Consider the following 14,095-nt stretch of genomic DNA (forward strand, 5'->3'; position numbering starts at 1 on the left):
ACACACACGCACGCACACGCACAGACACACAGACACACACACACGTATATATAGTGCTTTGCAAGCTGCAGTCAGTTTAAATATAATATTTAAAATTAAATACAATGAGGCAAGTACACACACAAACGCGCGCGCGCATGCACACACACACACACACACACACACACACAGTCTTAAAATGTCATCATAACTCATCCAAACAATGGTAATGTGATGTGAATTTTGTAAAACATTATACCCATGAACTTGTAAATGTGTAATAGTAAGGTGGAGGTGTAAATCAACCTTAGGAGTGCTTAATGGTTGAAAAAACCCAATTAGAATCCCTCAGATGTATTGGCAGGGTATAAAGTCATAGTGTGGCAGGGTTCTGTTCTAAGGTTCTGTTCTAAAGTATGATGTGTATTCTAGTCAATAAACTGTAATGTGCTTAGCTATAATGTGATGTATTAAAGCCCCAATCCACGATCAGTGGTGAGGGTCTCTTGTGGCTGAGCGAGGAATTACAACACAATTGTTTTGGTTTGCTGTTTTGCTTTGTGAGAGGATGTCAGGACAGGTAGCTATGTAATACTATGTTTTGTTGCAGTATCCATACAGTGTAACTATACCATTCACTTCTTAGAGGGAGATACGTATGTATTAATTGATGCTATTAAGGGATGACAGCAATTGCCAGCACTAGTTATTCAAAAGCTGTTATGTACAAGCTGTTAGGGCAGTTGGGCTCCTCAGCATGCATGTACTTGTTCCTAATCTCTGCCCTTGGCTGCTGTGAAAGCAAAACAAAAACAGAGACAGCTATAGAACGACGATTGGGGTGATGGTGGCACTGTACCACGGTCTTGTAATGAGCCTTTAAAGCAGCTACGAGCAAGGGTTTCGATTGTTATTAAACAGTATAATTATAATATTGATGCATCACATTTGACCTATAATAGTAGCTGAGACCAAAGCCGTGTGAATCGGAGATTGCTCTCTTGATGATTATAGAGTCTGTGTCTGTCTACCGGCGGGCCGGATAAACCCGGAAGTGAAACAAAACGGTTTACGGCAGCTGCCTGCCTTCAACCGTTTCGCTCTGCCTAGCAACAGACCATAAACACGGAGAACGCCATGCAGGGGCTTGCTACTCTCGCAAACATCTCTCGTTATATTCTAACAGTTTGTTTGGAAGTTATTTTGTTATTTTGTGGTTATGGCAGAAGTGGCTGCCGCAAACCGTTTAATTTCACTTCCTGATCTGCCCTGGCCGCAGACAGACTAATCGTCAAGACAACACTGGCCGATTCACTCGGGGTTCAAGCGAGACTACTCGGCGTTGGTCTCGTCTACTATTAGAGGTAAGATGTGAGGCATCGATATTAAATTTAGACTGTTTAATAATAATCGAAAATCTTGCTCGTAGCTGCTTTAAATTACTGTAATGTGTGGACCATAAAGTGACTTTCCTGTAAAGTTACAGAGACAAGTATAACACACTATGGAAAGTCCGGTGTGATGCACAGAGGTCGTATTTTCACAAGTGTCAGCATTACTCACACTGAGCATGTATTGCTCATTAAGGTGAAAGGCTCAGACTTTGGACAGGCCCCTGCCTGGAAATGAAACTCAAGGCCTGTTTCCACATGACAAAAGTGACTCTTAGAGCAGAAACTCAGGCTCATGACTTTAACCTCTTACTAGTGCATTGACAATAATAGCAGTGGTGGACTCACAACAAAACACATTCTCCCCCTGTCAGCAACTCTCCACAACCAATCAGGTGTCACAGCAAAGAGGACAAGAGGAGACACAGAGGTTAAAGTTGCAGTGCCCTTACCCTGAAGGTGGTCATTAACCTGGCAGGTCAGCAGCCACTTTCCCATTGCCGTCGGGACCATCTGGGCTGTAGCAAACGTGGCTGGGAACAAGCTGAGGACGTCCGTGCGGTGACCACGGTCCAACAGTGTGTTCCCGTGGAAATAGGCGGAGTGAATATCAACCTCGTTACCCATACCAAACAAATGCCAGGCCACCGAGCGGTGCTGGCATAACTCGATTCCAGGCAGGTTGCCAAACATGTACCCGTTAATGGCTGTCACACAAAGAAAAACCAGAGGGAGAAGTTAGACGGCAGGACAAACGGTGAACATATTTCATCTTAATCTTTCTTTTATAGTCTGTGGAGAGAACTAGTTTATTTATTTATTTATTTATTTGACCTTTATTTAACCAGGTGAATTGTTTGAGAACCAGTTCTCATTTGCAAACATGACCCGGCCAAGAGGGCCCAGTAGGAATAGCTACATTGTCAAAGTCTAGTAACAAAAAGACAAATAAATATATACACATATAGACAAGTAACAGCATAGTACAAATATAGACAGTTTGTACAAATAAACATATAAAAGTATAGCCAAGTAACAGCATATGACCAAATATAGACAGTGTACAAATAAACATATAAACATATAGACAAGTAACAGCATATGTACAAATATAGACAGTGTACAAATAAACATATAAACATATAGACAAGTAACAGCATATGTACAAATATAGACAGTGTACAAATAAACATATAAACATATAGACAAGTAACAGCATATGTACAAATATAGACAGTGTACAAATAAACATATAAACATATAGACAAGTAACAGCATATGTACAAATATAGACAGTGTACAAATAAACATATAAACATATAGACAAGTAACAGCATATGTACAAATATAGACAGTGTACAAATAAACATATAGACAAGTAACAGCATATGAACAAATATAGACAGTGTACAAATAAACATATAAACATATAGACAAGTAACAGCATATGTACAAATATAGACAGTGTACAAATAAACATATAAACATATAGACAAGTAACAGCATATGAACAAATATAGACAGTGTACAAATAAACATTTAAACATATAGACAAGTAACAGCATATGAACAAATATAGACAGTGTACAAATAAACATATAAACATATAGACAAGTAACAGCATATGAACAAATATAGACAGTGTACAAATAAACATATAAACATATAGACAAGTAACAGCATATGAACAAATATAGACAGTGTACAAATAAACATATAAACATATAGACAAGTAACAGCATATGTACAAATATAGACAGTGTACAAATAAACATATAGACAAGTAACAGCATATGAACAAATATAGACAGTGTACAAATAAACATATAAACATATAGACAAGTAACAGCATATGTACAAATATAGACAGAATGTACAGATATACACAGAAAATAAGTGCTACACTACTACTAAACTGAAGGGGGGGTTGTGTGTGTGTGTGTGTGTGTGTGTGTGTGTGTGTGTGTGTGTGTGTGTGTGAGTGTGTGTGTGTGTGTGTGTGTGTGTGTGTGTGTGTGTGTGTGTGTGTGTGTGTGTGTGTGTGTGTGTGAGAGAGAGAGATCCGGAGCTAATCAGCAGGTACAGCGGTCGTGTGTGTGTGTGTGTGTGTGTGTGTGTGTGTGTGTGTGTGTGTGTGTAAGCGTGCGTGTGTGTGTGTGTGTGTGTGTGTGTGTGTGTGTGTGTGTGTGTGTGTGTGTAAGTGTGCGTGTGTGTGTGTGTGTGTAAGTGTGTGTGTGTGTGTGTGTGTGTGTGTGTGTGTGTGTGTGTGTGTGTGTGTGTGAGAGAGAGATCCGGAGCTAATCAGCAGGTGCAGCGGTCAACAAAGAGTTGATTGAGTTTCTGTTTGAAGATGGAAAGTGATGTCAGGGTTGTGAGTTTGAGGGTGCTTTGGAGTGCGTTCCAATCGTTTGCGGCTGCAAAGCGGAAGGAGGTGCGGCCGAAATCAGATCTGTATCTGACTGAGCTGGGGATGGTGAGCTTGATGTGCTCACTTGACCTAGTGTTGTATGCATTGGAGGCTATATGGAGGAGAGAGGTGAGGTAGTGTGGTGTCTTGCCTACTATTGTCTTGTATATAAAGTGATGCCAGTGGAGGGATCGCCGGGTTTTGAGGGAGGGCCAGTCTACCAGATCATAAAGTTTACAGTCGTGAGTGTGGAAGGGTGCGTTGGTGGCAAAGCGGATGGCCGAATGATGGCGAGTGTCCAGTTTCTTGAGGGCTGTTTCTGAAGCCGTTCTATAGATGACATTGCCATAGTCAAGAATTGGGAGTTCTGTCATTTTTTTTAGTTTGGCAGCGTGAGTGAAAGAGGCTTTATTGCGAAAGAGGAAGGCTATTCTGGCTAGTGATGTGAAACCTGATGTGATGTAACTGCATTCTGCGGACATTTCAAAAGAATTTAAGGATACAGACAGCATTGCTGCAAATTAATCATATAATTCATAGCAATGTACTAGGATAACAGAGATTGAAAATGTAGGGTCATCGGGGGCAGGGGATAGAAAATGGGAAAGGAAGAAAATTGGGATAAGTATTTTAAATTTGTATTCTAAATGTGCAATTCAGATTAAAAAACAAAACAATATTCCATAGCATAATGAATAATATCCTTGTGGTTAACCAACTTAATCCATGTAGAGTAGTTTGTTCACACTAGGCGCTTAACAGAAGCAGAGCTTAAGCTAAAGCCACGCTGAAGCTGAGCTCACGTTAAACCGGTCACACAAGAAGCACTCTCTTTTCCTCAGCGCCTTGCTCAGCGTGCCTTGACCCCACCCACAACTTCCATTGACTTCCTGCCTGGCAGCTTCATGCTTGACGCATGGAAAATAGAACTGAATCCTGAATGATCGCTTCGGCGCAGCTTCAGCGTGGCTTGAACATTGCTTCGCCGTATGGTGTGAACGCCCTGTTAACTCATTCACCGCCAATGACGTCTTTGACGTGTTATCAGCAATGGCCTTCCCCGCCAAGGACGTGTTTGACGTGTTTTTGTTTTTATTGGTGCAGCGCCTGCAGCAAACACTTGCCCAGCCTGTCACACAGACACAGGTCCCTGCCTTCAAAGGGTAGCCGACAGCACGCGATCAAACACATACCGCAGCTGTTGTTTTATAAATTGAGCAAGAGGAATAGCAGAGAGCGGGTAACGCTTCCTTGTGCAGACAGGAGAAACGCCATTGTAACGCCGAGCTGGAGTCGCCTTCCTCTGTGCCAGCCAGGAGAAAACGGGAGAAAGTAATCAAGAGATGTGTTTGATCATCGGAGGAATGAGGAAATGATCGATCAGTTTGCGAGGGCGGTGAGGACGTGTTGAATAGCCGAGGGGAAAACGGGAACGATCATAGATATGACAGGGAGACATGGACGAGGACGGTGTACCAGAACAAATCAAAATAAACACAGGAACAGCTAGGCAGCAGCGGGCAGAAGGCACTCACAGCAGCCCGCTGTCCTTCTCAAGAGCTATTCAGTTGGTTCATGTAATCGCTGGGCTGCTCGCCCTCCAGTGTTGCTCCTGGCCAATCCCAGCGCCACAGGGCGTGGTTATTGCTTATCCTATGTTGGGTTAGAAATCTAAAAGGGGGATCGTGTGTGTGTGTGTGTGTGTGTGTGTGTGTGTGTGTGTGTGTGTGTGTGTGTGTGTGTGTGTGTGTGTCTGTCTGTCTGTCTGTCTGTCTGTCTGTCTGTCTGTCTGTCTGTCTGTCGGTGTGTCTGTCTGTCTGTCTGTCTGTCTGTCTGTCTGTCTGTCTGTCTGTCTGCACACTCACACCGAGTAAACTATTGTTGAATGTAAAAAAAAAGCACTTCATGTGTGTATATATATATATATATATATATATATATTTTTTTTTTGTCATTTGTGTCCTAACGAATAATATTTACATGTCTGATGTCAATACAGTTCAAAATAAAAGAATTGAGAGTGAGTTATGCCTGAGATTGTGCCCTTTTACAAAAATGCTTTTTTCTCCCTTTTCTCTTCCCAGACAGGCTTTTTTTGGTGAACATGGGGTGTATAAAAAGGGTTATAAGTAGAGTACAGAACATGCTAAAAGCTAACTTTCTTTTTGGGGGTGAAAGTAGAGACTTAGATCTTCATTTCGAGGTATTGGACATCACTGTAGTCCTAGTACAGAATTTACTGTGGGTCTTGAAAGATGACCAAACATTATGGAAATACTTGGCCTGTGCCAAAAATGCCAGTCAGATATTGGCAGTGAATGAGTTAAGATCTAAACAATGAATATGATTTTTAAAAATGTCATCACGCACCATGCATCAGGTTTGACTTCTCAAAATCAGGATCTGCCCGGTTGACTCCGTCTGGATCAGAGCAGAAGGTCTGAATGTTGTCCTCCAGGTACCAACTCAGGCCTTCATTTACCACATTGAACATTAGGAACACATCCTGGTCCACATCATTACGCTCTGATTCTAGCACAGGCTCTGGTGTTGTCTGACCCCGGACTGGTTGAGAAATCTCCTTCAGGATGCCTGTGTGCACACAGAAACATGAGATAAACTGTGGGTGAATACTCTAAATACTTAGGCAATCATAAACTTCAGCTTTGTTTGCCCACTCAGAGAGGGGCTCCCTCTCTGTGTCGTCTTTCTCCCATTTTCTCTCTTTTTTTTTTTTTCTAATGAAGGTGTTTGTGGGAGTTCTTTCATGTTCTCATTGAGGACCTATGGTAACCTACGGTGTGCCACAGGGTTCCGTCATTGGCCCAATTATATTTTCCATGTACATGTTGCCTCGTAGGTACCTAGTTCATAAATACAGTTTAGGAATTCATTCTTATGCAGATCATAGTCAACTTTACATCTCCATCTAACCTAAAAATGACCTGCAAATACAAAATGCAGAGACATGCTTATCTCAGTCGAAGGCAGGATGACATCAAATTTCCTTCTACTGAACAAAACAAAGATGCTGATTCTTGGCGCAACAATTTTTTCTTTTAATTTTGATGGCTTTTTAGAGTATCACAGAGTCTCTTCATTAAGAATCTTAGTGTCCTGTTTGATCCTGACCTTTCATTTGAAATACATAAACTGCCCTTTTCATCTGCTGAATAGAGCTAGTATAACCAATTTATTATCCCATACAAATAAGACCTCTGCAATCCCAGGATACAGGTCTCCTGTCTGTTCCAAGGATAAAGATAGGCAGTGGGGCTTTCTGTTACTGATCACCATATCTCTGGAATAGTCTCCCAGTAATGATCGGAGATGCTAACTTTGTGGAACATTTTAAAAGCAGGATTAAAACATATCTGATGTCTCTAAGTTATGAGCAGGTCTAAGTAAGGATGGGTACCGAACTCGGTACTTTTACAGGCACCGACCGAAAGGGGGCGGTACTACCGAGTATCAGTTCACATGAAATAAAACGGTACCTCATTTCGGTACTTGAACGCATCTGAGTAATAGAAGAGAGTGGGTAAAATAGAAATTCCGACGGAACCTTAAGGCAACACGCGAGAGCGCGTTACGTCAGTACGTCACACACCTGAAACATCAAGAAACAGGACCACCCGAAAATGTGACTACACTTTACCAAGATAGACTCAGACAACACTGGTTGCAACATTTGTGATGTGAATTGCAAAGCTGGCCAGGGAAACACCTCAAACTTGAGGAAGCATGGTCAAACACAAGATATATTTAGCTAAACGCTGAAGACTATAACGTCTTAGATAGGCTGAGGGTGAATGAAGCAGATAGCCTACCGCACTGCAGCTAACGTTAGCAGCACCTCCTCAGCTGTAACGTTGAGAGAGGCATCGACTTCTACAACATCAGGTAACGTTATTTAATTAGCTAGCGTTAGCTGGATAAGTTGTTTCACTGCTGTTGTGGTTGTTAGATAACGGGGCTTTTCACTGTCTTCACAACGACTGCAAACGTTACTACGTTAAACGCTAACGTTACTCTTGCTGCAGTAATTGTCAAGGGTTCAACAGAACGTATTTCCTCAGCCTGTATAGTAGCTATCAACATTAAATAAAAAGCATTTGAGAGCTTAAACCCGTGGCTTTTTATTTGGCAGGGTTACATGTGCCATAATCTTTAGTAACATTTCTTAAAATGCATTAGAATATTTTTATTTTTAGGGGTTAAAGATAAAACATTTTTTTAATGAACATTAGGGCAAATATAATACGAAAAGCCAAAGGGTTAAGCTCTCAAATGCTTTTTATTTTATGTTTCTATGTGCTACAGAGCCTGAGATATGAAGGCTTTAGTGAATACCGACCGCTCTCTCTGAGAAGTTTGGATTATTATTTTTTTACAACTGTAATTTTTTTTGTTATTAGAGGGTGTAAAGTACCGAAAATGGTACCGTTTTGGGTACCGTACCGAATTCCAGGTACCGGTATCGTACCGGTATCGGTTCAAATGTGAACGGTACCCATCCCTAGGTCTAAAAGGTTATATAACAATGACCCACTGATATGATGCCCGTGCCTTTTGAAGTCACATAGTGACAGATACAGACGTGAGCAAACAGGGGAAAAATATGGGATGTCTGGGTAGTGTAGATCCAGTGTTGGGCACTACAAGTAGCGAAGCTATTTCTCAGTAGCTTGGTGGTAGCGTAGCTCCTTTTGAATCAATTCGCGTTTTCAATAGCGAAGCTATTTATAGACCAAGTAGCGCGGTAGCGTCCCACAAACACTAAAAGTTATTTCCCAGAGAAAACACATGAGCAAAGCTCCCAGGCAGCGCGGAGATCTGCCTTCTTCCAGCTGCGGTCTGGAATAGAAGAGGAGGAGGAGACAATGCTTGGTCAAGTGTAGCCGATAGCAGCAAGCACTTCCATATAAGGGACAAGTGTTCTCTTATCCTTGTTTTTACCATCCTTGCACTGCTAAACCCGCCCTACTCTTCCTCCAATTGGGTTGCGACATCTCCATTCACTCCAATGGACCAGTTTTTTACCTCACAAAAGTTCCCGGAAAGTTGAGCCTCCTTCCTGGCTATTCACTGGCTACATGTCACACATTTTGGACCTCCGCTGGTGCCACTCTCTTACTAGATTGCTCTGGGTTGGGTTTAGGCATGAGTAGTGACATAGTAGTTGGTTTAGGTTGGTAAGCCAATCAGAGGCAGAATAGGGCGGGTCATGCTGTCGGGAAAGGAAAATACACAGCCCGAGGGGAGAAGGGAGGAGAGGGGAAACTAGAGGAGAGGAGAGTTGAATTTATCCTGTGTTGAAGTCGCCAATAGATTATTTTTTATTGTTTCTATCACTGCCTTTTATGGGTTTATTTTGGAATTCTGTTTTTGAATATTGTGGCAGTGAGAGTTTTAGTTTGTTTTATATTAACCAATTGAATTGGGATTTCTTTTTAATTTTTGCCTGCCTATTTGTTTGGTGGAAAGTTTTTCTTGATCACGAGATAACATTCATTTGGCATGAAGTTGATTCAATGTAAAAAAGAAAAAGAAAAAAGGTAGCTTCGATACATGCAGCAACATGCTTTTGCCATGTTGCTCGTAGCTTAGCTTGCTACAGTTCTCTGGGGATAGCTTCAATGTAGTGAAGCTATATTTATTCTATAGTAACTGGCAGCTTAGCTTACTACATTTTCCAAGTAGCTTGCCCATCACTATGTAGATCTAAAAGCACTCGCCTACCACCGCGGAAACCCGGGTTCAATATCCCGGCAGCGGTATTTCCGGCTTTATCAGATGTTCCTACAGACACAATTGGCTGTGTCTGCAGCCAGAGTCGATACAGGCAATTGCTTGGGGCCCCAGGCCATTAGGCGGGGCCAGGAGAAAAGAACGAAGGGGGCTTATAGGGGAAGGGTTAATGGTCAAATAAAGTGCATGTGATTGTGTGGGATGAGGGGGCTGAGAAACTTTACTCCACATCAGTGACCGCAAATCCCTCCCCATTTCCAACCAATGGACGATTTGCAATGACAACTCCCTAAAGACGCCCCATGTCATTCCCGTCAAACTTGCATGATTCATCTACTTTCTCTTGAATTGAAAGTGAAAGAAGAACAATGAAGAAGTTATCTGGAAGTAAAAAAAAAAGAAGAAGAAGAGGATTAGGAAAAAGAAAGCCAGACAGTGGAGCAGAGATGCCTACTGATTAGGCAATTCAGACTACAACAACCCCAACCACCACACCACCCAACTTTTCAGTTACTACCCTCAGGCTGCAGACTGAAAGTCCAAATGGCCCGGAAGAACAGTTAAAATAAATCCTTCATCCCATCAGCTGTGACTATCCTCAATAAGAGCCTGTTTAAATAAATCCACTAACCACCTGGCTGCCCCCTCATCCCACACAATCACACGCACTTTATTTTACCAAGAACCCTTCCCCTAAGCCCCCTTCCTTCTTTTAAAGCTGCATTCAGCAATGTTTTTGTTCAAATAAGTGTTAAATGGTTCTATATTCTGACAGCAATCACTGAAATAGAGTGTTTGCTCAGTAACTTGGAACCCCCCAAGCCCTGCATCCAGGGCGGACGTATCTCCACAACCGTAACCATTGGACAGTGGGAGGTCGACACCACATTTTTATCCAATGAGAGAAATGTTGACATTTTCTGGGAAACGGAAGGTCAAATCGCGATGCCTTCAAAGGCCTATGGCCTCTATCTTCCCCCTGGCCTTAAATTAGCGTTTATGGCCTGACGCAGCGCTATTAGTGGGCATGGTGTAGAATTATTCACAACTGTGGCCATTGGTGATCTGCAGTGAAGCAATCACATTGTTCGCTTTCAAGCTCCGATTCCACGGTGCGATCCAGTCCGGTCAGAAAAGCCCGACCAAAGCGCTGTGAGCTCCCACCTCCCTCTTTCATCCCCATCTGTTTCCATTATATACATTACATACATACAAATGCCCCTCAAACAAATCTCACAGCAGTTTAAATACAGCAAGCATGTAAATATGCTACACTATAGCAAAAGCAAACTGAGAATAATGTTCTAAACGCATCGGCTAGAAAAATATAGCCTATTTATAAAAATAATCGTGATGAACGCTGGTTGGAAGGGGCCCCTGGGAATTTTTGCCTAGGACCCCAACAGACTCTGGAATCGCCACTGTCTGCAGGTGGGAACCCGGTGGGCTATGTTAGCCTGGGTAAACCCAGCCTCCACGTGACCTCTATGTACTATCACGAAACTTACGCTACAGGCATAGCCTGTTACGTCACGTTGAAGGCTGAGTTTACCCAGGCGAGGGATATGTGTCCTGGTCGCTGCACTGGTGCCTCCTCTGGTCAGTCGGGGCGCAGGTTCGTGGGAAGGGTAACTGGGGAAGAATAGTGATTATAGCGTGATCCACTATGTGCTAGATCCTGCTGGTGAAAGAAGCGGCTGGCAACTGCACATGTATTGGAGGGAGCATGTGCTCTTCTACAGCTCTTCTACGGGGGGGGGGGGGGGGGGGGGCAGGCACATTGTTTGTCATTAGGGGTGTCACAATATATCGTCCCACGAAATTTCGCGATAGTAAAACGTCACGATATGTATCGTTGAGATGAAATCTCATATCGTGAAAAAAAAAAAAAAAAAAAAAAAAGATTTTTTTTTTTTTTTTTTTTTTTTTTTCAAAAAATAGACAAAGAAACGTCTTTGTTTGTTGAAGTTCAATGTGTGGAAAGTAGATCAGTTGATCAAGTCTCTGAAGAGACACATGAGAAGTTATACAGGAGAGAAACCATTCAATTGAGTTTCTGGCAAAACTGTTTACTTGACAGGAAAAACTGAAGATGCATAAAAAATAGACTAAGAAAAGTCTTGTTGTTTGAGTTTGAAGAAAAACTGAAGATGCATAATGAGAATTTATACTGCTGAGAAACCTTTTAGTTCAAAGTAAATCTAAGTGACGGTGTAACTCATTCTATTTCAAGATAAGCCTTATCTCCAATCTCATGTTTTTTCTAGTTGTTATTGTAATAACAATTTCCCACAACAGCATATTTTGTATTTGTGCATTTCAAATAAAATACTACTTTTCCAGTCATATATTGTCATTATTCAAGTTTAAAAAAATATTGTTAAAATCGTATCGTATCGTATCGTTATCGTGAACCCAGTATCGTGATACGTATCGTATCGTGAACTGAGTGTATCGTGACACCCCTATTTGTCATAGATTACTGATATTTGCATTCAGAGCTTTAAAATTGTATATTACATGAGGGGTTGATAAATATTTTTGTTTGAATGATGAATTAGTGAATAAAAAAATGCATTCTGAGCAAACGCTTTCTGATTTTAAATTAATATTGTTGTGTGAGCATGGGTTCATGGTATTTGGTCACATATCTTCATACCTTTTTTACAGGTGAGCAGTGCACCTATGAGTCCAGAGGAGATATCCTTAGGAGCTTCAAGGTGAGAGTGGTAGACCCAGGTCAGACAGTTGGCATCGCCATCTGTGGGTGCAAATTCTGGCCTGACCTCCCAGCGGTAGGTGTAGTTTCCTCCTGGGGGAACGGAGTCATCCTGCTTCAACTTGGATGATGTCCCATCTGGATAGAGTGCCCCTGGTGGACAAATGCATGAAGTCAGAGATTAGTGTTTCCTACACTTAGCTTTTTAGGGCTCATCGCAAAGGCGGTAATTTTGCGCTGGAATAGCGCCGCACAAAGCCCTAATTGTGGGCGTGTCGGGCCGCTGTGCTTCACGTCATCTCGTGCAAACTTCCATATAGGCGTGTTTATGCCTAAAACAGTACTCCCAAGTGTGAGATCATGACATGTCCACTTCTTTCTTGCTGAGTGCAAGGGGGCTACTGCGTGATGATGGTATCTTCGCCAGAGCGCAAAATGAGGGAGGCAGATGATAGGCTAAGAGGCACACGGCACGCCTGGGACACGCCTACACCTGTGTCTGCCCTTAGATTCCAGCGCAAAACTGGATGGTGGAAGGCAGCAGACGATAGCTTAAGACGCAGGGAAGAAAGCATAAGAGGTGCGCAAACGGCTGCGCAAACGATAGCGCCGTACGATGATAGGGCCCTTAGTGTGAAAAGCAATTTGGACCTGTCTGTTTTGATGTTAAATTGGTAGACAACAAAATGGTTATGTGTGTTGTAAAAGAACAATTTTGCCATTGATTTTATTTTTATAAGAAACTAAATTGAGCAGAACAATGCAGAACATATTCTACATGAAATATAGGATTTAAGAGAGAGAGATATAAGATCAACTTTAAATGGCCTTAACACTATAATCACAAACTTGATATTATTACTATTCAAAATCAAGGTGGTATCCATTTCTACTTTGGTCCTATCACTTTTAAGCTTTCAACTGCCACGTGTCATGTGTAAGTATGTATGTGCTATAAACACATAAATGACCTCACACATAGTGAAAGACAATGGATACACCAGTGAACTTTGAGTTCCTCATTTGTCACCTGACATGGCTTAACACAGAATTAGCTCAAAGAGCTACAGTAGATGACTGAGCTTTATCTAACAACTCAAAGATCTAGATGACAGAGCTTTATCTAACAACTCAAAGAGCTAGATGACAGAGCTTTATCTTTACCCTGTATGATTCCCATCCATCTGTGGACCAAGAGTTACTGTCGGAATTTTGAGGAAAAAAGTCTGAATTTTTAGATTAAAGTCAGAATTCTGCGGGGGAAAGAAGCACATGTGACATAGCTGACGATGTCACTGATGATATTATCGATGGTCTACCGGAATTTGAAATGTCTCGGGTCCCTAGATTTTTGTGACGTCAAAATAGGGTCACAAGCCCAAAAGGTTTGGGAACCCCTGCTGTAAACTGTCCCATTTCATCCTCATCATCTGAAATCATCATCCCTCAACAATATTGAGCAATTTCTCCCGTGTTTACTTAATGGGGTGTGTCCTAAAAATCTGGTAAAAAGTGAAGTATTTCGTCCTGTTGTCCGCATACGAGTACTTCTTTAGCAACGTTGCAGCATTGACTATTGCTAAAATTGATCAAATCTGCATGCCTTTACAAACTACAAATGGTCCTAAGCATAAATCAACAAATCACTAAAATTTGATCAGGTTTAGGACCTTGTCTACTTCTGTGGCTGTAGAAGGATTTGGTGGAGATTGCCGCCATCTTTTTTTGACATGATATAGTGTATTGGCTTCTACTAGGCAGAAGAAGTGTCTACACATGAGGACAACAGGTCTAAGTTCAGCAGAATGAAGTATTATGGTGTACAAATGCCTGTAATGTCCCCGTATG

General features: G+C 41.9%; 1 protein-coding gene across 1 annotated transcript in view; it reads right to left on the reverse strand.

The window, feature by feature from the left end:
• LOC310771539 (ferroxidase HEPHL1-like) overlaps positions 1–13,966 on the reverse strand; it is a gene marked incomplete at its 5' end in the record, with an annotated part of 60,382 nt that extends 46,416 nt beyond the window's left edge. The window contains 4 exons of the mRNA XM_083664129.1: positions 1,823–2,077; positions 6,148–6,369; positions 12,188–12,400; positions 13,927–13,966. Of these exons, the coding sequence (XP_083520255.1) occupies positions 1,823–2,077; positions 6,148–6,369; positions 12,188–12,400; positions 13,927–13,966 (730 nt within the window). The remainder of the gene's footprint in view (positions 1–1,822; positions 2,078–6,147; positions 6,370–12,187; positions 12,401–13,926) is intronic.
• Positions 13,967–14,095: the final 129 nt, after the last annotated feature.

The sequence above is a fragment of the Poromitra crassiceps genome (genome assembly GCF_964638095.1).
Source record: "Poromitra crassiceps genome assembly, contig: HAP1_SCAFFOLD_770, whole genome shotgun sequence".
Classification (NCBI taxonomy): domain Eukaryota; kingdom Metazoa; phylum Chordata; class Actinopteri; order Beryciformes; family Melamphaidae; genus Poromitra; species Poromitra crassiceps.